The 23,720-nt window shown below is 37.5% G+C and overlaps 3 protein-coding genes across 5 annotated transcripts; 2 read left to right on the forward strand and 1 right to left on the reverse strand.

Moving 5' to 3' along the window:
- The first annotated feature begins 1,262 nt into the window (after positions 1–1,262).
- Positions 1,263–7,739, forward strand: LOC149041486 (uncharacterized). 2 transcript variants are annotated; one of them, XM_089214153.1, is made up of 7 exons: positions 1,263–1,335; positions 2,435–2,529; positions 2,661–2,793; positions 4,536–4,649; positions 5,221–5,402; positions 6,315–6,645; positions 7,428–7,739. In XM_089214153.1, exons 1-7 carry the CDS (start codon positions 1,263–1,265, stop codon positions 7,469–7,471), a joined length of 972 nt encoding a protein of 323 aa, XP_089070279.1. In that variant the 3' UTR covers positions 7,472–7,739. The 2 variants fall into 2 exon arrangements, with proteins under 2 accessions (XP_089070279.1, XP_089070278.1); XM_089214152.1 differs by lacking the exon at positions 1,263–1,335 and having other exon boundaries at positions 2,350–2,529.
- A 448-nt stretch (positions 7,740–8,187) lies between these two features.
- LOC149041487 (uncharacterized) lies at positions 8,188–16,605 on the forward strand. 2 transcript variants are annotated; one of them, XR_016189019.1, is made up of 7 exons: positions 8,188–8,571; positions 11,696–11,973; positions 12,064–12,181; positions 12,444–12,566; positions 13,290–13,471; positions 14,944–15,277; positions 15,865–16,605. XR_016189019.1 is itself a non-coding variant. In XM_089214156.1 (6 exons), the coding sequence occupies exons 1-6, from the start codon at positions 8,499–8,501 to the stop codon at positions 15,886–15,888; spliced, it is 798 nt and encodes a 265-aa protein (XP_089070282.1). In that variant the 5' UTR covers positions 8,188–8,498; the 3' UTR covers positions 15,889–16,605. The 2 variants fall into 2 exon arrangements, 1 of the variants encoding a protein (XP_089070282.1); XM_089214156.1 differs by lacking the exon at positions 14,944–15,277.
- On the reverse strand, positions 16,515–23,621 carry LOC149041488 (uncharacterized). The gene is made up of 9 exons (XM_089180875.1): positions 23,223–23,621; positions 22,967–23,123; positions 21,042–21,304; positions 19,894–20,022; positions 19,375–19,474; positions 18,766–18,943; positions 18,248–18,327; positions 17,542–17,910; positions 16,515–16,944 (listed from the first exon to the last, which is right to left on the reverse strand). The coding sequence occupies exons 2-9, from the start codon at positions 23,031–23,033 to the stop codon at positions 16,901–16,903; spliced, it is 1,230 nt and encodes a 409-aa protein (XP_089037001.1). The 5' UTR covers positions 23,034–23,123; positions 23,223–23,621; the 3' UTR covers positions 16,515–16,900.
- Between the last annotated feature and the right edge of the window lie 99 nt (positions 23,622–23,720).

Consider the following 23,720-nt stretch of genomic DNA (forward strand, 5'->3'; position numbering starts at 1 on the left):
AGTTGGGGGGTCGTATATTTTAACAAGTTTAGAGGAGTTGGGGGCCCTTAGTGTATAAACTCATTTGCTCATTAAAAAATCATGACAAACTTTTGTCTGCCGTTCACCCAGAATAATTTGACGAGGCGTACTACAAACAAAATTTCGACTCTCACAAATGAAGGAATCTACCAGAGCGGCAATTATTCCGCTTTGCGCGGAACTTAAAAGCTAAGTATCGTAGGAAAGCCTCAAAACAAATACGATAAGCCTGAACGGACATGTTAACGGTTTCCTAATTAACATTCATGTCTCGTGACCTAAGTTAGCTAATTATGAGAAAATGCAAGCAGTTCCTCTCCTGACATGAACATGTTATCGAACATCATTCCGAATTAGGGTGAAAAGGAAAACTTTTCGAGACAATTTTGTGTACAAATTCAGGTAATTTCCGCAAGTGTATAACATCTGTATGTTGCGTTTTCCAACTTCAAACAGAACCGTTAGTTACCTGCGGTTAGCTGCCCTAGATTTTATCAATGTAATTTTTCTGTTAATGAACCAATCGACGTCGAAATAGCAGATCTGATTGCTTGAATAATGAATGGATCGAGATGGATCCAATACAACTACAAGATATTCTGATGCGTTTGTGAGGCGAGATGCTAAAAGTTCGTCTATCTTAAAATTAACTGCCTGTGCGCAGGTGTTCACAGACCCGACGGACTAACTCTCAATTTTTACTACTCAATGCTTATATACCGTTATTCAAATAACTTAACACATACCTTTAGTCATATCGAAACACTCGCTAATAAATACACATTGCCATTCAGAAAATGCAGGAATAAAATATCTACTCATCTTCAATTTGTTCATTTACAAAGCGCTGTAGTTGGTTTCTTTTAAATAAGATGAGAATTTCAAACAACTTTGTATAAGTTCGATGACGGTGGTTACGTGTGAAGTTAGCGGGAGAAATAACCATAACAATTGACGGCCTTTCATCGTTGCAGCCTCTATTAAGCAAAACTGGCCATGGAAACGGAGTTTAAACGCTTTTCTATTCTGTTAAAAATATATTTAAAATTTTCCTCATATTTATTTAATACCTTGCACAGACTTCTTGTGCAACGAAATTGTACCATAAAATGCAAATAGACAAAACTCTTGACAGCCATTGGTTGAAAAGTAAACAGGAAGTTAATTGAAGCTAATCTCGTGCCGAGTACAGCTGGGAAACATTCAGACTGTACAACTCCATGTCTGTATGACTTTGTGCCATGTCTTTCACTTGGATCTGTTTTCTGTTACTGGAGCTGTGTTCAGTGATACCCGAGATTGCCCGGTCACAAGGTTGGTTATTCGAGTATGTTCTTTGGGTACAAATTCAGGTGATTCCCGCCGGTGTGTAACATCTGTATATGCGTTTTCCAACTTCAAACAGAAGCGTTAGTTACCTACGGCTATTATATATATATACACATATATATTTACATTTTCCTGTTTTCATCTTCTATTGATATTTACCACCAATGAAACAGAACATCTTTCTTATTGCAAGTTCAGCCTCCACGATTTTTATCTTTTTGGATTAATCTCTAACGGATTCTAATTTTAAGGGCATCATAACGCTTTTTTAACATAGCGTATCAGTTCTTTAGACAAAACATGACATCTGCTTCAATTGTGATCAAGAGGCAATTTTTAGCAGCAAAAGACTAAAGATAGTGTTCAAAAGTATAAAGAAAAAATGGATTTCCTTGAGAATGAAAGGAGAAAATTTCGCAGCATTTGGCCTCAATTTAATAACTAACTGCCATTCCAGCGAATTGTACGGTAATTAATTCGCTGGAATGGCGCTCGGTCATTTTTCTGTTGACCGGCTTCATTCGCCTTAAAGGAGGCAAAGTCGAGTAGCTTACAGTTTTATCGTGTTGTGTATTAATAATCTATTTATTGTCATTTAATCTATTTTGGTTTCATGAGAAAAATCGCGTGTAAATGTTTTTTCTAAGGGCACTCGCCAAGGTGCGGAGTAACCTTAAAGGCAACGACAGAAATTGGATCTCCCACAGTTACGCGAACACATAATATAAGAAGAAACAACAACACTTATTTCATCACTTCCTCGGGTAAAAGGAAAGAATCTATCCAGAAACGTCAGTTACTCCCATTCAAAGTTTCTAGTTTGCAGGAATCAATACGTTTCTTCCCTAAATAATTACGGTTAAGAATATTCCAACTTATAGTCACTGTCTTCAATCCACAGAAACTCGTACTAATTTGGATTCCAATTATGGGCAGAATTCAAGACAGAGTCTACTTTCAGTAGACAAGTTCCATTATCTAAATGTACCCCAAATTGACATGATCATACCATATGATGACTTTGAATGTATCTTGAAATGTCTCGATCATCCTCTCTGCGTTTCTGTGAACTTTGCCGCCGAAGGAAAAAAGTGGTGTGCGTTACTGTCCTCCAACAAGTTCAACGACCCCGACAAACTCAAAGAAAGCAAGAGTTGGAATCACTATTCGTATTTTAAGGTAAGAATCTTTTGTTATCATTAAAAAGTATTTCAACTTTAAATGACTTAAAAATAACTGCAGTAAGTTCAGTAATAATGATACTAATCCCTCAAGAAGCACACGTGCTCTTAGCATACAACAAACGAAAGGCACTGTGTCCTTTCTATTTTTTTAATTACAGAATCCCATGTCAGAAAAATTCTACTTGTCAAGCTGGGTTTATTTCAAAAGGATACCGTTGTGTCTGTCCACAAGGACTCGGAGGAGAGAATTGTAACAAAGGTATTTTGTAGCTTATTCATCAAATAATGCAAATATTCTTGCCTTTTTAACTCGTGAATTGCGCGCATGCGCAAGAGCGAGTTATAGATACGATGTGGGGAATAGCATTCGCTCGCTCGCTCGCTCGATTGGTCGATTCCTGTAAACTTTTTTTAGATTTTAGGCTTTTGAGTACATTTGATAGTTTTTGGCGAGCAATAAACAGACGAAATGGCGACCTTTGTTGCTAAGAATAGTGGTGGGGTGAAAAAGAAGCCAATGATAATCTTAAAAGAGTTTTTTTTTTCGTTTTAGTTTCAACAAGCCGCGCCAGCGACTGGCAAGCATTCAAGGATTCACACTGAAATAACAACAACCTTCGTTTTTCATAAAATTGTAATTTACAATCCTTGAACTTGAAAACAATCCGAAGATTCAGTGAAAATATCACTTACTGCGAAGCGCTCGGAGTTTACAGATGTTCAAAAGCTTTTTTTGTTATAGCGTGAGATTGAGGACAAAATTGATCATTACGTTTCGTCGCGTGTGTTTTTCCTGTGTGAAGCAACAAAAGATGCCGGCGACTGACTAAATAACAAGTTAACACGAAAATCAAATAACACTTAGACAAACAATTTTAGCTACCGATTTTCAGTGAATTTTCAAAGAACAATTTTCTCGTAAGTTTCAAGACAATTTGAAGATTCAACATATATACAACGTACTAAAATGCGAAAGTTACCCACCACAAAATTGATAAATAGGCCTGAAATGAAATTCAATCTTGTTATTGATTATACGTTGCCTAGCACGTGACTTAAATCTACCCAGGCGGAGATCTAAAATGACGGTGGCAGGCTTGGCTTAGTTATATCACTCAAAACTCGTTCCCGTTTGTCTCATTTGATAAAGAGGGAATCGTTAATGTTTTCATTAAGACAGTATTGCCTTGATTTTCTAATATTTACAACGAAAGACAGTAAATTTCACTTTTCACCCACATTTACTTCCAACCTTTTCTTTTGAACCAGAAACAAAAATGATAGACGTTTAAAACACATGACATCATCCACCTTGTTAAATGTAATAGCATGATCATTTCAATTGTAATGCCTTCTTGCCCCAACGTTACTTTGTTTCTTTGCTACATTAGCGAACACTGAACTACTGCTCGTACTCTAGATGACAATCAACCACAAAATTCCCTAAACCAGATAACATTAAACATAATCTCAAAAATCATGTGTCAATTCACGAGTTTGCTCACAGAGCACTTTGATTATGCTTCAGTGGTATTCTTGTTTTTCTGCATAAGAAAATTTCCGAAATTCTCCAAAGTCGTTGACTTTATGTTGAAATGTGTTAGTTGTGTATAACGAAAAACCTCCGTTTTACTTAGATTTTCGATGGCCAATCCGTTTTGCGGCTTGGGGAATCTTTAACTTCTAACACAATTTAGCATGGTTTTGGTTTTCCCAAACCGACTCATTGCAATTTAGTGAACAAGATTTATTATGTTACGACTTGTAGTGAGTGAGTCATTCGTGCCAACCTATCGAAATCATATATAAGAGCTTTACACAAAAAGTATTCGAATTTGATGAAAATACATTTTTATCTACACTGCCAAGGAAGCCACTCATTTCATTTCCGATTTGTAAAATGAGAATGCGAGGACAGTCTAGTTCAGCACAGAGACCTATAAATCTCTGTATCGCGTGTAAGGACTCGTATAGGCATCTTTTTTACTTTTGTTTTTCCAGTCATTCTGCCTCAGAACTGTTCCCAAACCCCAAAGGAAACAGGGGTCTACGAAATTTCCAATCATGGATCAGACTCATTCCCAGTGTACTGCGACCAGACAAGTGATGGAGGTGGTACGTCAAACTAAATAAGAGGATCTCGATGGGTTAACCGTTAGGCTTAAACCGGCCAAAAATTCAGCCGTTAGGCGTATAAAATCGTCAGATTTAAACCGTTAGTCGTAAAAAAAATCAATGTCAAAGTGTTTTCTTGTGACCACAATGGAAAGATATTAGCCATTAACTGCAAAATAGGCCAAAGTTTAACCTTTAGCCGTAAAAGCCATAAACACATGGAGACCCTCGAGTAAGGGTCATCAGTATCTCTCTGACGAAGGGCTAGCGCTCGAAACGTCAGCCTTTAAACTCTTTACGGTGGCCAATTTACGTTTTCAACTCAGGTGATAACAAAAGATTACCCTGTGATACTCTCCCACCGACGCAGCACCACAGTTTCTCTGAAACTAACCCGCTTTTTCCAAATAAGTAGTTGATTTAGAGGTGGTTAACTCACTTGGCTATGAAGGTCCGTCGACTTAGGTCCATAACCATTCAGTCAATTCGAAAAAAACCATTTCTAGAGTTTTCGAAAGGAACAAGCAATTTTCACGAAACTAGACTATCTCTGCCCTTTTTTTATTTTAAGGTTGGACGATGATATTCAAATATATTGGAGGAGATTCTTCCTCTCCGACTGCTGACGTGTTATGGAATTCACCCGACACATTATCAGAAAATGTTATCGCTGCCTTAGATACCACTTCAACCTACCAGGGAAACTATAAAAACCGTATCGTTCAAAGTTGGCAAATTTTTAACCCTCAAGAGGTACGTCCAGAAAACATCTACATCACAGAGGGTTGGCTAAATGCACCTTCGTTTACAAATTTCATATGAAATGTTAATGCATTTCCTCAGAAATGGCCTGTTAAAATAAATCAGTAAGATTTTTTTAAAAATTTTTTCTTCAAATTGTCTGTCACGAAACACTTTTCCACATGCAGTTCTTCATGTTCCTAAAGCCAAACCAAGCAGACTCTTTTCTGAACTGCTCTTGCCTCTTTGAGAAGAATTAAGGAATAGAAAAGAATGGAATATATATAATATAAAATAATATAAACTAAAACAATTTGTTTCAAAGAGTGATATCACTGGACATGCAATGAGATCTCTCTTTGTTACGTTGTTTTGTTTACCTTACTTCCCAAACCTTAAGAGTGTATCTTCTTGGTAATAGGTATAAGGAAAGTGCTCATGATTTATCCTTGTAGGAGAATAGTTCTCAGAAAAGGAGTTATGTTTTAAAATTGTGAAATTCTCGCAAGAGAAACAACGACCGGTCGCAAGGTCAAACCACAACAAAATATGCAAACCACAATGATATAAAATATTCAAAGAAAATTCTGAGCTGAAATAAAATTGCTCAATCCGAAATTACGTTAAAAAGTACTCAGGGTGTGAGGGAGCTTTTAATGTTTCGAGGACGATTGAAAAACAAGGGTTGCAGTGCCAAAGACAAAGTGATACTAGAACCAAGCCGATACAATAACTTCGGGCTCAAAACTTTGCCTTCTCGAGTTTACATAGAGCCATGTCATGTGGTACTGAAAATAAGTTTGTAAAAACACAATAAGAATTGATCAACAATTCTTTAAATTCCCCGATGTAACGATACTTATCTTATTCCATACTTATGTATTTGATATATAAACAACATATAATTTTCTTGTGTGACTTTAGGTTCGTATAGTGCTTTACACGAATGGGGCAGAAGTTATATCTATGAAGTTCAATGCCAGAGGAACAACTAACGTGGACTGGTTTACACAAAATAATCTACTTCAATCACCATGGACAGATCTTAAGAGTGCAGCAAACATATATCCCTTTCGCATCAATGGCCATAACAGTGCACGAAACTTTGAAATCTCAGCTAAGTACAACCGATGCCCTAATGATGTTGGGTGGTTTATGATCGGGGGATCGCACTGTGCCTGGGAGAGATTTCACCCTATGCCAGCAATTCTATACAGCAAGAAAACTCACAACATCACATGGAATAATGTCCAAGGTAGAAATTGATTGTAAAAATCTTGAAATACTTCTGTTATGGTGAAAATTGATGTATGAAATCTTGGAACACCTTTATTACTGTTTTTGTTTGTTTGTTTGTTTGTTTTTGTTATCAAATCAGGGAAATAACGAGATATTTCCTAAACAGGCCTAATGGAATGGTTTCGTTGCCATTCATTTTTTATTCCTTTTTTTTTATTAAAGCAGATATAATGGTATGTAATAACTTGCTGAGATAGTCGTAACTGTTCTAGTCGACTCCTCCTTGGATAACTCGGCAATCTCCTTTTCTTCTTCAGGGGCGTGACCAGGATTTTTGAAGCGGGATGGAGTTAGGGGAGGGGGGGGGGAGGGTCTCACTGTGTCAAATGGAGAGTACTCGCCAGATTGCCATGTCGACCTTTCATAAATATGGTGTAATAGTGATATTTAAGACGCCTCAGCGTTCCCCCTCCCCCTCTTTATTTCATCTGAGTGTCAGAATGTATTTGCAATTGTTAATAACTGAGCAAAATCTCAGTAGGAAATTAAGAGGAGAAGTGTAATGACTGCACGAGTCATCTGAAATTTAACCTCTCCGTTGATTAAAAGGCCGGTGCTCTAAATCCTGTTTCACTCGGAAAAGGTCACTTTTGCTAAATTTTTATTTGTTTTCGTTTCTCCATCTACCTCTAATTATGGATTATGTATTATGTTAACAATCTATTTAATGAGATCTCAATAAATAGTTTACTATGTATTATTTATCGCTAGTTTTTTTGGTTATATTCTTTTCTCAAGCCGACGTCGGGAGCGCTGAGGTTATGGTTGTGTATGTACGTTGAAGACCAAGGATGCCAGCCAATGAATAATCTGAATGAAATGTTGAGAAGTAAAACTTCTGCTTTAACGTTATACGCAAAATGACTGCAAAATCATACCAAAGTCCTTGACTGTAACTCGTTGGTTTTGAAGAAGAAGTAGCTTGTTACTGCCAACGACGCTTATCTTTATCCGCTATTCTCTCTGCTCGAGGCATTTTCTTTTCGTCATCAGAATTTGACGCGAGCTTGTCAGATAGATATTCGTTGACCGTAACTTGCCAACGAAACTCGCTCTTATTAGATAGCTTAATGGCCTTTATTCTTTTCGATACTAATGCAGTACTTTCTTTTGACGCGCGTTTCGCTCTCTCTCTAAAGAACTACTTTTCATGGCGTTCGAGGCTTAATGCATCTTATAGAGAACTTGAAACCTATAATCAAGTTGCTGATGGTTGCCCTTCCAGACGCGTTCACAGACCCGACGGACTAACTCTTAGTTCTTATTACTCAACACTTATATACCGTTATTCAAATTAGTTAACACATAACTTAAGACATATCGAAACACTCACTGATAAACACACATTACCATTCAGAACGTGCAGGAATAAAATATCTGCTTAGCTTCGTAACGCAAATAAATTGTTAATTAACACAGTGTTATAGTTGTTGTGTTAGTTTTTAAATAAGATGGGAATTTCAAACAACTTTGTATAAGTTCGATAACGGTGGGTAGGTGTAAAGTTAGTGAGAGAAATAACCTTGAAAATTAATGGCCTTTCATCCTTGCAGCCTTTATTTAGCGAAACTGGCCATGGAAACGGAGTTTACGCTTTGGCATTCTGTAAAATTAATATTTGAATTTTCCTCATATTTATTCCTCGCGTAGACTTCTTGTTCAATAAAATTATACCATAAAAGGCCCATAGACAGAACTCTAGACAGCTATAGGTTGAAAAGTAAACATGAAGTTAAATGAAGCTAAGAGCACGCTTAGTACAGGTGGGAAAAATTCAGTTTGTACTCCATGTCTGTATGACTTTGTGCCATGTCTTTCACTTGGATCTGTTTTCTGTTACTGGAGCTGTGTTCAATGATACCCAAGATTGCCTGGTCACAAGGTTGGTTATTCACGTATGTTCTTTGACAAATGAAAACTGAGAAATCGATTCTTTCACTACTACCGTAAAAAAAGAGGCGCGATTGACAGAAATTAAAGGAACGGTGTCATTGTTATCGTGTTTTCAATGTTTCCTGCAAGATACAGATGGCGGCTTTTCAATTTTCTGATGGAAATAGCACGTTAGCATTTACTGCTGTTTGTTCTTTGACATAATGGGCCGGTTATTTGCACGATGCCAAACTAACCCAAACCATGGTTTTACCTAATCATTGGATTTCGAGGATTCTCTATAGGGGGGTTGATTTAATTGAATGAATGTCCTTCCACTATTCGCTTTCGGCCCTCTTGACACTGTTTACAAAAATGAAAGTTCAGATGAAAGGTTCGGCCAAATAGAAGATGGCTTAGAACTCGCTTTTGTTAAACAAAGGATAAACTTTGTTTAAATAACCAGCTGTATGTGTTTCGTGAACAGTTGAAGATGGGAAAAATTAAAGTGCGATGCGATAAAATCGCACCGTAAGAAATCGCAACAAATTACCGAAGAGCACATCCAGACATTTCTGTTTTATCTTTTACAATTGGAGGATAGTATATTTTAATAATTTTAGAGAAGTTGTGAGCCCAAGTGTGCTACCTCATTTGCTCATTAAAAAAACATGACGAACTCTTATCTGCCATTCACCCAGATTATTTTTATGAGGCGTACTACAAGGAAAATTTCAACTCTTGCAAATGAAGAAATTTACCAAAGGGGCAATTATTCCGCTTTGCGGAACTTAAAAGCACCGTAGGTAAGCCTTGTAAAAACAAATAAGATAAGCCTAAACGGACATGTTGACAGCTTCCTAATTAACACTCAATTTCGTAGATGGATGTGTCGTAACCTAAGTAAAATATTTATGAGAAAATGCAAGCAGCTCCTCTCCTGACATATACATGTTATTGAACATCATCATTCTGAAATAGGGAGAAAAGCAAAAATTTTCGAGCCAATTCAGTTTTGGGTACAAATTCAGGTGATTCCCACCGGTGAGTAACATCTGGGAACGCTTTTTCCAGCCTCAAACAGAACCGTTAGTTGCCTGCGGCAATCTAAAATAAAACGAGTTGAAAATTCCCCCAAAATTTAATGTTTACATACACGAAAAAGCACTTAGGAAGCACTTAAAAAAAAAAAACATGACGAACTTTTATCTGCCATTCACCCAGAATAGTTTTACGAGGAGTACTACAAGCAAAATTTCAAATCTCACAAATGAAGGAATTTACCGAGGTGGCAATTATTCCACTTTGCAATACTTGAAGGCTCAGCAACGTAGGAAAGCCTTGTAAAAACAATTAATATAGGCCTAAAAGGACAAGTTAACAGTTTCTTAATTAACATTCAATTTCGTTGGTGGATGTCTCCGTAACCTAAGTGAGGTATTTATGAGAAAATTCAAGTAGTTCCTCTCCTGACATGAACATGTTATTGAACATCATCATACTGAAATAGGGTGAAAAGGAAAATTTTACGAGCCGATTTTGGGTACAAATTCAGATAATTCCCGCCGGTGAGTAACACCGGATACTTATTTTTCAACTTTAAACAGAACCGTTTGTTACCTGCAGCTATTTAAACTAAACCGAGTCAAAAATTCCCTTAGGAAATAATGTTTACGTAAACGAAAAAGCAATTACCGAGTCACCTGTTGCAAAGAAAACTTATCATTATCTTATCATATAATGTTATTTACCACAATCAAAACAGAACATCTTTATTATAGCAAGTGAAGCCTCTTCGTTTCTCACCTTTTTAGATTAATATCTAATAATAATATTAACGGAATCTAATTTTTAGGGCGTCATAAACTTTTATTAACTTGGACATATTTTTTTTTCACCACTAAAATCAGAAGCGTGTTTCAACACAGCGTATGACTTCGTTACTCTAAACATCATATCTACCTCACTTAAGCCTAAAAGAACATGTTAACAATTTTGTAATTAACATTCAATTCTGTAGATGGATGTCTCGTAACTAAGTAATATTTTTAGGAGAAAATGCAAGCAGTTCCTCTCCTGACATAAACATGTTATTGAACATCATCATTCCGAAATAGGGTGAAAAGAAAACTTTTCAAGCCAATTTTGGGTACAAATTCAGGTGATTCCCGCAGGTGTGTAACATCTTTATGCGCATTTTCCAACTTTAAACAAAACCGTTGGTTACCTGCGGCTATTTAGACTAAACCGAGTCAAACATTTCCTCAACAGATAATTTTTACGTACGCGAAACGGTTGCAAAAAAAAAAAAAAAAATTTACATTATCCTGTTTTCATCTTATAATGATATTTACCATCAACGAAACAAAACATCTTTATTATTACAAGTTAAGCCTCCACGATATTCATATTTTTGGATTAATCTCTAACGGAATCTAATTTTTTGACATATTTTTTTTCACCACGTAAGTTCAGAAGCGGTTTTCAACACAACGTATGACTTCTTTGGTCTAAACATCACATCTGCCTCGATTGCAATCAAGAGGCAATTTTTTAGCATCCTTAAAAGATTAAAGATGCTGTAAAGGAGTTCAAAGTATAAAGAAAAACTGATTTCCTTTAGAATAAACGAGAAATACTTCGCAAAATTTGGCCTCCAAATGTCTTAGTTTCATATCTGAGCACCATCTAGAATAGTGCTTGGTCATTTTTCTGTCAACCGGCTTCATTCGCCTTAAAGGAGGCAAAGTCGAATAGCCTACAATTTAATCGAATTCTGCATTGCATAACCTATTCATTGTTATTTAGTTTATTTTGGTTTCATGTAAAAATCGCGTGTAACTTGTTTTTCTGAAGGCACTCGCCAAAATGAGGGGTAACCTTAAAAGCAAAGACAGAGACTGGATTTCCCACGGTAACGTGAACACGTAATATAATGGCAAACATGGTAAACTTTCGTTATTGATAGAAACAATACTAATTTCAGCAGTTTCTCGGGTAAAAGGAAAGAATCTACCCAAAACCGTCAGTTACTCCCATTCAAAGTTTCTAGTTTGCAGAAATCAGTACTTTTCTCCCCCAAATAATTACAGTTAAGAATATCCTAACTTTTAAGAATTATCTTCAACCGACAGATACTCGTACTAATTTCGATTCCGAGTATGGGCAGAATTCAAGACAGAATCTGCTTTCAGTGGACAAGTTCCATTTTCTAAATGTACCCCGAATTGACATAATTACACCATATGACGACTTTGAATGCATCTTAAAATGTCTTGACCATCCGCTCTGCGTTTCTGTGAACGTTGCCGCCGAAGGAAAAAAGTGGTGTGAGTTACTGTCCACCAATAAGTTTAACGACCCCGACAAACTCAAAGAAAGCAAGAGTTGGCATCACTATTCGTCTTTTAAGGTAAGGATCTTTCGCTATCATTAAACAGCATTTCAACATTAAATGACTTAAAAATAGCTGCTGTAAGTGATGTTTCTTTTTCCTTTAAAGTTTCCTTGCTCTTCCAATCCATGCCAAAACGGAGGAGCTTCCGTTGTCGCCAAACACAAATTGGAGATGTTCGAGTGCATCTGTAAGAACGGTTACTCTGGAGAATTTTGTGAAAAAAGTAAGTTTAAATCATTTGATGCAAGATTCGCCATTGCGCTGCATGTCTGTAAAGTATCTGCAGATTTTCCTTGAGTTTATTTTATGGTTAAAACAGCCTTTACAGAATTTTATCCATGTATTTTTCCCCACTCCTGGGCATAGTTCATCTCATGGTACAAAATAAAAAAACAAACAAACAAACAAACAAACAAACAAAAAAACCGGTAATTTACCAAATATCCTATAGCAAGATTCATTCCCCTCTTTTTTGTATTTTGTAGTATTTCCAGCCGTTCAGCTTCAGAACTGCTCTCAAGCTCCCAAGAAAACTGGGATTTACAACATTTTCAATCACGGATCAGGGCCTTTTCCTGTCTACTGCGACCAGACAACGGACGGTGGAGGTATGTGTCACACTGATCATGAATTAGATACTTCAGTGGTTTTTGTAGAAGTCGTTGTTTTGAGGTAGTGAGGCGACTTTGTCACGAAAACCTTCGGATTTAAGATATTGTAGTTCCTAGGTGGATGATTTTCCGTCTCTTTCCCACTGTCTCGCTAATAGTCAATGTTGATACCTAAACAGTCATTACAAGATAAATCAGCGCATTGGAGACAGTCTCGCCACCAAAAATCTGAAGTTTACAGCAAGAAGGTTTTTAAGCACCAAATGGTTCAACTCAATAAATCGCTTTGTTTGCTGCGCGCCCGGTTTTTTCCTATTCCTATTCAAAATTGCCCGACATAGACTTCATCCTGTTCTTTCTGTCTTTTGCGTCGCTTGGCAGCAAACTTTAGTGTCAAAAGAAAACAGTCACAATGTAATATCCAGTTATTGAGGCGGAAAAAACAAGAGAAGGCTATGAAGTAGGCAGTTTTTAGTATTTAGGACTGTTTCAGTCTGAAACTGTTTCTAAATGCAAAACTTTCATGTTTTTACTTTTACATAAATTTTAAGACCATTAAAGGGTAAGCTGGAACAAATTAACATGAGGCAAAAGCGGTTAGAAAATAAACTAAAAACGCGTTCAAATCGCGGTTTCATGGAGATAATTCAAAATTGGAAAATTTGGATTGCAAGAAGCTTACAATTTCTAAAAACCACTTTTTTTGGTTCTTTAATCAAGGTTGGATGATGATATTCAAAGTTATTGGTGGAATAAATTCTTCATTTTCTGCTGGGGAGTTCTGGAATTCATCCGACACATTTTCAGAAAATGTTACCGCTGTCCTAGATACCACTTCATCCTACCGAGGAAACTACAAAAACCGTATAGTACAAAGTTGGCAAATGTTCAGTCCTAAAGAGGTAAATACCGCTTAACACGCTGTGCTGACCTAACGGGTTACATCTTCCTAGATAGGGTGTGAGATAATTATAGAAAACTCAACACAGCGGTTGGTCAAGTGTGAGGCATGCGCAGATAGATGATGTATGACCGGCCGCGCGCCAATTTCCCGCTCAACAGCGATCTGCAAAAGGAAGTAAAGTAAAGAAAAGGAAACCTTAAGACTTTTTAAAACATAGGGGGATATTTGATTTCGAATATTCTGTTGATTTAGTTTTTTTTGGTGCTTTACCAAAGCTGTTATACACCTTCACGGTTTCAACCCTTTAACCCCTGAGAGTGACTGGTACCTAATTTCTCCATAGATAATCACTTCACAATGGCACATTAAGATCGTAAGAATAAAAGAAATGATCATCGAATAAAGAAGCTCTTGATTAAACAAATTCTCCTTGTTAGCTCCTTTGGAAATGTAGAGTGAACAGTATGTAGAATATGCATACTGATGTTAGGGTGTAAAAGGGTTAAATATCGTGGCCTAAAGGTTTTTGTGGTTTTTTAGCCTGAATTAACTACATCTGTGTTGGGCCGCCTCTTAAGACACTTTTTAACATCGTCTCAATTCCTGCACATGTGGAGACATTTTATACTTGTGGTTAACTAAACCCAGAATTTCGTTTAGTGATCGTGACAGGTTTCTGCTACCCTGCGAGAGTTTAGTATCTTGACAAAGAGCCCGGCGAAATGATCCAAGCCGAGGCTCGAACTCAAACTCTAAGTCTTGCATGAAGAAAGTGTTTGTTCCCTTCTAAAGTTGTTGCCCGGAAATTTTAAGTTTCTAAAATGGTTATAGATGTTACACTCTGCGTAATTACACGTTGCATTCTTGGCTAAAAGGCAACGCGTTTCTCGGTTTGTAATGAGCATCGAAGTAACACAGGGTACTATTTGGCTACATTTGCCTTGAGACCTGTGAAATGTGGGAATGGCTAGGCTAGGCTCCCTTAACCCTTGAAGTGATTAACATGAAACTTCTCCCCATAATATCCATACATTATCTTGCAAACTGGTAATGAGAATACTCAAATCTATCAGGTAGGAATTGTTATCTTTAACGCTCGAAACGTCAGCTTTGAAACTCTTAACGGTGGCCACTTCACGTCATCAACTCGGTTGATATTACCAAATTACCTTGTTATACTCTCGCACCGACGCAGCACCACAGTTTGTATAGAAACTTTACCCCCTTTATTCATTTAACCCTTCAACCCCACGAGTGACCAAGACAGAATTTCTCCTTACAATATCAATACAATATCAAGCAGGCAGGTGATGAGAATAGAGAAGAATATCAATTATGGGATTAGTAGCTGATCCAATACTAAATTCTCTGACCTAACATCATAAGAATTGTATGGCAGATAGCAAGGAGAATCACTAATTAGATCTTGGGAGTAAAAGGGTTAAAGATATATTTTTTATGTCACAGTAGGCTCGTGTAGCACTTTACACAAATGGAACCGAGGTCGTGTCTATCATATTCAGTGCAAAAGGGACAACACACTTGAACTGATTTTCACAAAAAAATCTTATTCAATCACCATGGACTGATCTTAGGAACGCAAAAAACATATTTCCCTTTCACATCAATGGCCACTATAAGGTGCGCAGCTTTGAAATTACTGCCAGCTACGGGGGATGTGAGCTAGACTCTGGATGGCTTGTGATTACTGGACCTTACTGTGGCTGGGAAAGAAGACAAGGTGTTGTCCCAGGAATACTATACAGCAAGAAAACTCACAATATCACATGGAATTATAATCAAGGTAGAAATTGCCTCTGAAAATCCTGTAATACCCCTGTAACTGTTTGTTTGTTTGTTAGTGATGATTATGTGCCCTGAAAAACCCTGTCCAATGGTTTCGTAGATATTCTTTCGATTTTAAAATTAATGGCCATGGAGATATAACAATACCTGAAACAAATTTCCTCTCCAGATATTATGATATATTTGTCGAATTATTCAATCGACATTTTCTTGGGATTATTCGACAAAATCCTCTTCTTCAATAAACAACGTATTAAAAAGTGATATTTTTAAAGAACGTTTTTACACACAGTTATTCTGGGGTTAAGGTAATTAACCATAATTGTTAATTACAAGGACAAGATCCAAGTTTAAACTTAAGAGAAAGTTGTACAATGATGGAGGGAGTCAACTATAACAAAACTTCGCAAATGTTAACAAGGCTAGAGCAAACTAAATCCGATTCGTGGTTTTTTATGTTTTTGTACACTATTCACCTTTAAAAATGGATAGCTATCAGGATCATGGTTTGTTTATTGAGATCTAGATAAATAATTTACTACGTATTGCTTATCAATGTTTATTTTAACTTTTTTTTTTTTTAAGCTGATGTTGGAGTTGCTGAGGTGATGATTGTGTACATACGTTGAAGACCAGAGATGCCAGTCAAGTAATAAACAAAGCAAAGAAACGTAATGTAACTAAATTACGAAAAAACTCGACAAATTGATTGATTGATTGTTAGACCTCCAAACTGACTGACCGACCGACCTACCTTTCAACTTAAGCATCTAATTTCTCCTTAAAGTATCACTGCAGATTCAAACATTAAGGTAATAAGAAAAAAAGGAAATCAATGCAAGTAAGAAACTCTCAATAAATTCTCATTTTAAGTACCATAGGAAATAAATTGAGAGCAGTATAGAGAATATGCATATGCTGATAACGAGGCTTCACCCTTCCTCTTAATGTAACAGTTCGGTCAAAATTATAATATGGACTCCTTCTAAATATATTTGTACTCCTGATTTCGTATGGACGTTTATCCGGCAGATTTAAAGAATCAGTGAATTAATTAATTATAATTAAGACTGTAAAGAAGTAACACGGATTTGTATGAGTGGTTATTTGATATGTTATGTTACATTTAGAGAGCTCGTACCCAACAGAAATGTAGCTGGTGACAGATTAATGCTTTGAGTTGTAGATTTGATTAACAGCTGATTCGTTTTGAATTAAATCTATGATACAAGGGCTATAATTAATTGCTTATTAATCCTCTTTACTGTTTAAAGAATACAGTGGATTTGCAAAGAATAGGAGTTCAATAAAATCTTATCTCAAGGAGTAAGCTTTCTTTGATTTCAAAAGCGTTTTGCTCAAACTGCGACCTGTAATCTTATGTTGTGATCGTCCAGGCGAGAGTAGTCCTGGACTAAACTGTTGTGGGCAGTAATGACTGACGTTTCGACAACTTCAGTTGCAACATTTGGGTTTAAACTATTTAGTATACAAACTATAACCTAAGTTTTTTAACTATAGATATAACCAAGAGATCATGATACCCAAAGACAAAGTTATTACCAACGGTAAAGACTTCATTGCAGAAAAGGTTCCGCTGAGCCTTTCAAATGATTTGTTGTTAGCGAACAAACACGGCGAGGACGTCTGCAATCCCAACATTTCCTGTGAGATGGAATCATAACAGAGGCTTTTTTTTCAAAGGCTGAATGATTCTCTAGTTAAAATGATATTCATTCAGAAGTAAGAATTTCACATGCGAAAAGTCAATGGTACGGATGTACGTCTGTACGTTGGTGAATACTAAAAAACAAACGAAACAAACAGAAACAAACAGGTACAGTAACAATGTACCAGGTAATAAATGTGGATTGTTCATACAAGACCTTTCTATTTCGGGAAATGGGAAGAAAATGCAAACTAGTAGAAGACGTGATCATGAGTTTCGTGTTTTGCTCGACCGTTTTTCCGTGGCCCTTTGATGATTTAAGAGAATAGTCTGGGGGGAGGGGAGGGAAGGGAAGGGGTCAAGCCCCATTCAAGATATTCTAAAACGATCACCACTGTCGTTTTTTTAAAGATGTTCGTTCATCTTTTTAACGTCTTTGACTACGTCAGGAAGAAAAAAACTGCTCAGGCGACGAAATCTGGTGTCTCGAATAGCATGAGGTGAAGTAATACCTGAACAACAGATTTTTTTGTTAGTTATTGGTACCCTATCAACGGAATACAATGCCAAAAATATTTCAATATCAAAATTACCGTAATTTTCCATACGCGACGCCATGCGCTGCTTGCTGTATTGGATACTAGGCTGAGGTGATCGTCTGTCCCAAGGACATACTGGGTGACTAGTAACTACCAACCAACCGATATCACTTTCACAACCAGTGTAAGGGCCAGTTATCTCAAAGAAGCGATCGGAAACTATGGGACCCAGAAGGCCAAAATTTACGGATGGGAACATCTTGAGATCACTCCATGGCGAGTAAATTAGGTTTTCATGTGAAAACCAATTCAAGTTGTCTGTACCAGTGGCATTGAACTTGAGGGAGGTGACTTGTTGACTGTCCTTGTATATAACGACGCGAACCTGAGGTTCATTGAAGTTAAAATCGACTGAAATTAACCCTTTGTAAAGAGACAATTTTTGTTAACTTTAACATTACGATATCACAAAACATGAGTAGATTTTCCAGGTTATAGGATCTTCATACTGTATCCTTAGTAACAGTTCGCATCATAGTCAACATACTCATCACTCAAGTAATTACTCGTTTCTAATCCATTTGCTACTTTCAAATTCTGAGAAAGTTCACAAGTCCACAATTTTCATTAGTTCCCTGACTGCTGAACGATCTCCTGGTGGCTTGAGTTCCTGCATGCCTTTGACTACTCCATTAGCTACTGCGCTCAACAGTATTCTTACCCAGATGTAATAAACTATAACCAAGTGTATTAAATTTACCCTTATTGTCAAGGAATGATACCAGGTGACAGCCCCTCTCATGTCGCCCTTTCGTAGCAAGATTGTATCCTTTTAGTAGACTAGAAGATTACACGAAGAAGTTACAAAAAGTAAAGGAAGTATTAAGCAGTATACACTGGGGTTAAGTACAAGAGAAATGTTTACAGTGTATTTTAGTAATCCGAAAAGCTCACCCTTGGTGCCTTGCTTGACTATATGGTAGATCTAAGCGTTTCTCAAACTGCCCCCGGCACAAGTTCCGTATTCAGTAACATGAACATTTGAGAAGGTGAACTACTTTTCAACGGCGTAAAATATGAATTTGTGGCAGCTTCGACATAAATCAAATATTTTTCAAGGATTTCAATTGGCAGTGTCTTTCATGCGCCTTTAATCCCAAATGATTGCAGAGGCTCTTTCAGTACCAAGCGTCATTTGCAGGTAATGAAGCTTATGCTTTTACTTGGGCATGTGTACTACTGAATGTTTGGGGTAATTCATTCATTAACCTTCCTCACCTCTTAGGGTTAAAATTTTTCCAGTTCAGTACAATACGATTCTTGTAATGAGTTGGATAAGCTGACGTTAGGTCGAAGGTTTCGTTGAGATTTTCATGATATAGGGAGGGTGACAACCAAATTCCACCGACGTCCAATGGAGAGAGGCCACTAACAACTTTTAATACCATCGTCCAGCCTGTGAGGTGAAAATTTTATTAGACAAAGATTTTAAGAATTAAGTCATCTCGAAAAATCTCCCATCACCTAATGCTTATGGAACAAAATAAAAAAGAATCACTGATCTGATCCAACAGCAGTGTTGGACAGCTTAGAATGCGAATGGAAATAACAGGTGATGGAAAAAGAGGAAAAGGGAGTCACGTACACCAGTGGGAAAAATGCAATCGTCCATGTGAAACGAATGGACGATCTAGCATTTCCATGAATACGCTCGAGCGAAAAGCTACTGACGGAGTCTCCACAAGGCACTGACTACGCTCTCCAATTATATTTGCACTGATCAAGGGAAAAGTTAGTACTGAACGAAGACTGGGAACAGATTGAGACCAATTTTTCTTTTATCGTTTCATTATGTAACTTGTACTGATCATACAGAATATGAGATACCTCCTCCATCATATGTCTGATCACAGTACACAGGAAAAAGGCCCCAGTCATGGTGAGACGTATTGTAAACTCCCGTTATGTTGGGTGCATCAGAACAATTATGAAAGTCTGAGGAAAAACAATTTATATCGAATCAGTACAGTAGAGAAAAAAACCACAGAGGCTGCGTCCCGTATAATTTAACCTCGTCATGATGACCAGAAAGAAACGGAATAGATAACTTTTAGATATAACATGATAAGATGATGAAGCCAAGTTAGTGAATAATGAAGATTTACGCTTTTTCCAAATCAAATTTATTTGATCGCCATTAACAGTCAAGCAATTTAAAGCATCTCGCGACATAATTATACGCTCATGGAATAAAACTTAGACGCTTTGGATTTGGAAGAAACGAGCAATCGCGATGAGAGTTTCCATCCGTCTCGATTAGCAAATATGGTGTTTTTATTGTAAGTGTTGTCGTTGTCGTCGTGTTTTATCATAAGAGAAATAACCTAAGGAGAGAAGATACGTATGTTCTTTGGCAACTAGGTTGCTGAAGTTTAATGGCGTCGACGTGATGTTTTTCATACAACGGTATCCTTTGCTGGTGTAACCCGCTTGACAAGTCATATTCTTCCCGCAAACATCAGTGTTACATGGACTCTGATGATACAAGGACAATAATTTTCTGAGAATTCCCTTCCGAACACTCTTTTTTAACGGACCTGTCATTATCTATTACCTGGGGTAAGGAGGGGAGGGGGGGGGGAGGGGGGAAGTAGTTGTCGCGTTGTCACCAGCAGAGTCTAATAGGTGGTCTGCAGCAAATTGACTGAAAATGAGGGGGGGAGGGAGGATCATAAGAATCTTACAGAGCCTCGTGGGGGAGACAAGATATATTTTAATGTGACACAACCCAAATCCTCTGAGGATCGTCTTTTTGGTCAAAGATACCATAGACTTAGGTCCAACGCAAAATCTTAGGCAGTCAGGACGGCAACGCCACGGAAGACTTCGATTAAAAGCTGAATTTCTGCCTTTAATTAGAATTTCAAAAATGGCTGCATACTGTGCCACACCTCAACTTCAGCATAACGTATAAAAAAAGCGGTGACTTCCAAATGGAAATTAAAATAATTTGCCGACGCGGTTTCGGTTCGCAGACTTCGCAAATTGAGGTGATTTCACGTTGTTGTTTTGCATAGGACGGCTAAGAAATGTACAAAGTTTTAAAACACACGTGCCGAGCTATTGTTCTGCCAATAAGATCTTTTGTTTTCCATGTCCTTGTTGCCGCCGTCGTCGTGGTTTGCTTAAGTTCCCTATTAACGAAACTGGTTCTACGTAGAATGAACGAGTGGTAGTCCATTGATTCCAGATTTATGCATCATTTTTGGTGGGGTTTGTCGTAAAATGATAAATCTCTTGGTAATGATTTGACAATGAGTCTATTCAAGTGGCACATTTTAGTTTTGAGTAAAGGTAATACACCTAAAGTTACATTTAAAAACACTGCTCAGGTGGACGAGCTCACCTAATTGGCCTCCTTGTGCTTACACCTCTAGTGGCGGCTAGCTACATTAAGACACCTAATCTCTTCCAGTAAAAAGCACAAAAAAGAGATTTGAACGTAAGACACATTTCAGTCGACTCCCTAGGGAGTGGGTCACGGAAGAACAGACCTTTATTCCCTGGTAGGTAAATCCTAACCGCTGAACCAACTCTCCCGGATGTCGTACGTCAGTGGAGTCGCTGATCTCACACAAGTATCGGTTGCTATGTTCCAGCGGTCCAACATTATAAGACAAGCAATTGGGTTCAAGGAAACATCGGATGCTGCAGACATCTTCTCTTGGTATAACTATTCTTATCATAACATGATTGAGGAGAGTTCTGTCTTTCATTGGTTTAAAATAAAGCAGTACTCGGCATTCTTCTTCAGCTGCTAAGAAATGAAATGAGTTCGATGGATAAGGCATATCAGTTACAAAGTACTCTGAGAATGACAACAAGTTCTCAGACCTTGTCATCAGGTTACTGGTTCCCTTTTTTTTTCAATTGTTCGACAGAGAACGTCGTAGAGAATATAAACATCCAATTGTAGGGTAGAAAGTACTTTTCCTAGATTTACTTTCGTTTGTTTTGTGTTTGTTTTTAACTTACAAGCTGAAAGAACTAACAAGTCGTCAGTGTACGTTTTCAGCGCCCATACCTTTTTTGGGGGGAGTAGGATGACAATGCAAAAAATACGAGAAAAAGCTTCATTATTATGTTACAAGATAATCTGGTTTTATTGATTGAGTTGAATATGTAAATTTGCCACCCTAAAGGATTTCAGAGCTGATTTTTTCAAGCGTTTGCTTTACGTCGGAGCAGATAGACGGTTTCATGAGAGCAAATGTCGATCTACACGAGCGTTTTAAAGTTATGTATTTCTCTCATGCCCCTTGCAAAAACAAAATACACTTTCAAATTGCAAATGTTTTCCTAAATTTGGAAGTTTCGCAATTTACCAAGATCCGTTGTTTATTTTGCGTTCATTTGCGCCTTCCGGCAGGGGTCTCCCCAGGATGCTTGCCTGAATGAGAAAGTCTAGCGCCGTCAGAAAATGAAGCACTTTTAATGCCATAAGATGAAAATGTTCTTTGCTATGGAAGTTCCATTTGTATGACTTTTTGATTATAATGGTGATAGGACCGAGTAGTCAGACGAGTGATTAACAAAATCGATTTGTCAATCACGAGTATGATTACAGATAGAGTTGGACGTCACGGAGTCCTGTTACCAATTAATCATAACCGTTTCAATTTCCGAGAAAAAATACACCTAGGACAAACATCTCCGGCAGGGACAATGTCTAAAATAACATTCCTCTATTTTAGAAAAAAACACAGTTTTTCAGAATAAGTGGTTGTTGCTATGGTTATTTTGATCAATTCTGTTTGTATTTTAGTATAATTGTATGCTTCAACTCTCCCATTACAGGTGTCCGATAACGGCCACCTGTCTGTTCATAACTGTACATGATAAGTGAAAAATAGATCAGCTAAAGCACCAGTCACATTTGAGGAAATTGTAATGGTTATGATTAACTCCGTAGTGACATAAAGGCGGCTCTGAGGAGGGCTCGCCGTCATCAACTCCTTCAAATAAACGGAGATTTTCGTTTTTATGAATAAAAATGTGAATGCAAAAACTGACTTCTCAACTTTCATTAGAGCTGAATTAGGAGGACCAAGTCAATTAAAACCATGCAGCGAGGGAAATTCGTGTTTCATTCTAATATCAATTACTTCGGGCTCTTGTTTCGTTTCCTACTTTCCTTCGGTTGTATTCTCTCTCTACTTCATGGCTAAGGTTCTATCAACTGTAGCCCTTTTTAAGTTACGCTATTTCCATGTTATGCATTTGTAAACGACAGCGGTGAAAGACATGCAATTCTGCATGGATTCTGTTTGGATTCCATTACCTTAATGTCGACTCCAGCAAAAATTGCGATCTGTCACTTTTTGCCTTATATAGACTATGCAGTACTGAAAACCATTGCCCCATTAAAATGTATCCCCTATACAAGCAGTTGATTTTGACATAAACCATTTATCAATACCTGCACTGATTGTAGTGTAAAAGTGATACAGAGCCAGCCATATAAGCCTTACACTCATTGTCATCATCGTTGTTTTGGAGGAGTCATTCCGATGATCGCATCAAACGGTCTCAGCGTCTGCCGTAAGCGTAACAGCCTAACTCGACGGAGACATCGCCTGCAAGAGGGAGATTAAAAGCCTAAATCAACGGACACAGCGTCTGAAGGGAGATTAAGAGCCTAAGTCGACGGAACCGGCGTCTGACGGAAGATTTACCTTGCAGTTCAACGAGAATATTTGGATTCCATTGATGTGTGTGATTTAAGTTATTTCCTCCCTTTTTCCTGTCTTCCTTTTTTTGTTGTTGTTTAGAATGGTGATTATGTCTGAAAATGAATTTGAAGCAAGGGAAATGAACTTCCCTATTACCTTAAATACTTCGAAGAGTAAGAATTCACTCTGCCTTCCGTAAATAGTCAGAGATATTGAGAATGAAGTTAATTCAGCTGCTTGTTTTATTTCGACTATCTAAACACTGGTTTGTTAAGATGACAAAAAAGAAAATATCGAGCCTGCTGGAAACCAGTGAATGACATCACGCAGTGAAGAAGATAACCAAGGTCACACAGAGGGGTTCCTGCCTTAATAGGATATTACAGAAATAAAATTCTGTGTATCCCCACAGAATTTAGTGTAGAAACGCGAGTTTATGCATTTTGCCTCGTAATTCATGGGCGGGAACACGGGCTGTCAATCTAAGCACTTTGACAACCC

The sequence above is a fragment of the Pocillopora damicornis genome, chromosome 8 (assembly GCF_964200805.1).
Source record: "Pocillopora damicornis chromosome 8, jaPocDami1.2, whole genome shotgun sequence".
Lineage (NCBI taxonomy): Eukaryota > Metazoa > Cnidaria > Anthozoa > Scleractinia > Pocilloporidae > Pocillopora > Pocillopora damicornis.

Excerpts from the sequence above, each read along its gene's own strand:
- LOC149041486 (XM_089214152.1), top strand. The coding sequence starts at position 2,350 with ATGATCATACCATATGATGACTTTGAATGTATCTTGAAATGTCTCGAT. Across the intron at positions 2,794-4,535 it reads AGGAGAGAATTGTAACAAAG|TCATTCTGCCTCAGAACTGT; the intron begins GTATTTTGTAGC and ends TTGTTTTTCCAG. Across the intron at positions 5,403-6,314 it reads AAATTTTTAACCCTCAAGAG|GTTCGTATAGTGCTTTACAC; the intron begins GTACGTCCAGAA and ends GTGTGACTTTAG.
- LOC149041487 (XM_089214156.1), top strand. The coding sequence starts at position 8,499 with ATGTCTTTCACTTGGATCTGTTTTCTGTTACTGGAGCTGTGTTCAATG. Across the intron at positions 11,974-12,063 it reads ATCACTATTCGTCTTTTAAG|TTTCCTTGCTCTTCCAATCC; the intron begins GTAAGGATCTTT and ends TTTCCTTTAAAG. Across the intron at positions 12,567-13,289 it reads CCAGACAACGGACGGTGGAG|GTTGGATGATGATATTCAAA; the intron begins GTATGTGTCACA and ends TCTTTAATCAAG.
- LOC149041488 (XM_089180875.1), bottom strand. The coding sequence starts at position 23,033 with ATGATGACAATGAGTGTAAGGCTTATATGGCTGGCTCTGTATCACTTT. Across the intron at positions 19,475-19,893 it reads GCAACCTAGTTGCCAAAGAA|AATTGTTCTGATGCACCCAA; the intron begins CATACGTATCTT and ends TCAGACTTTCAT. Across the intron at positions 18,328-18,765 it reads AAAAATTTTAACCCTAAGAG|TCTACTAAAAGGATACAATC; the intron begins GTGAGGAAGGTT and ends GTAATCTTCTAG.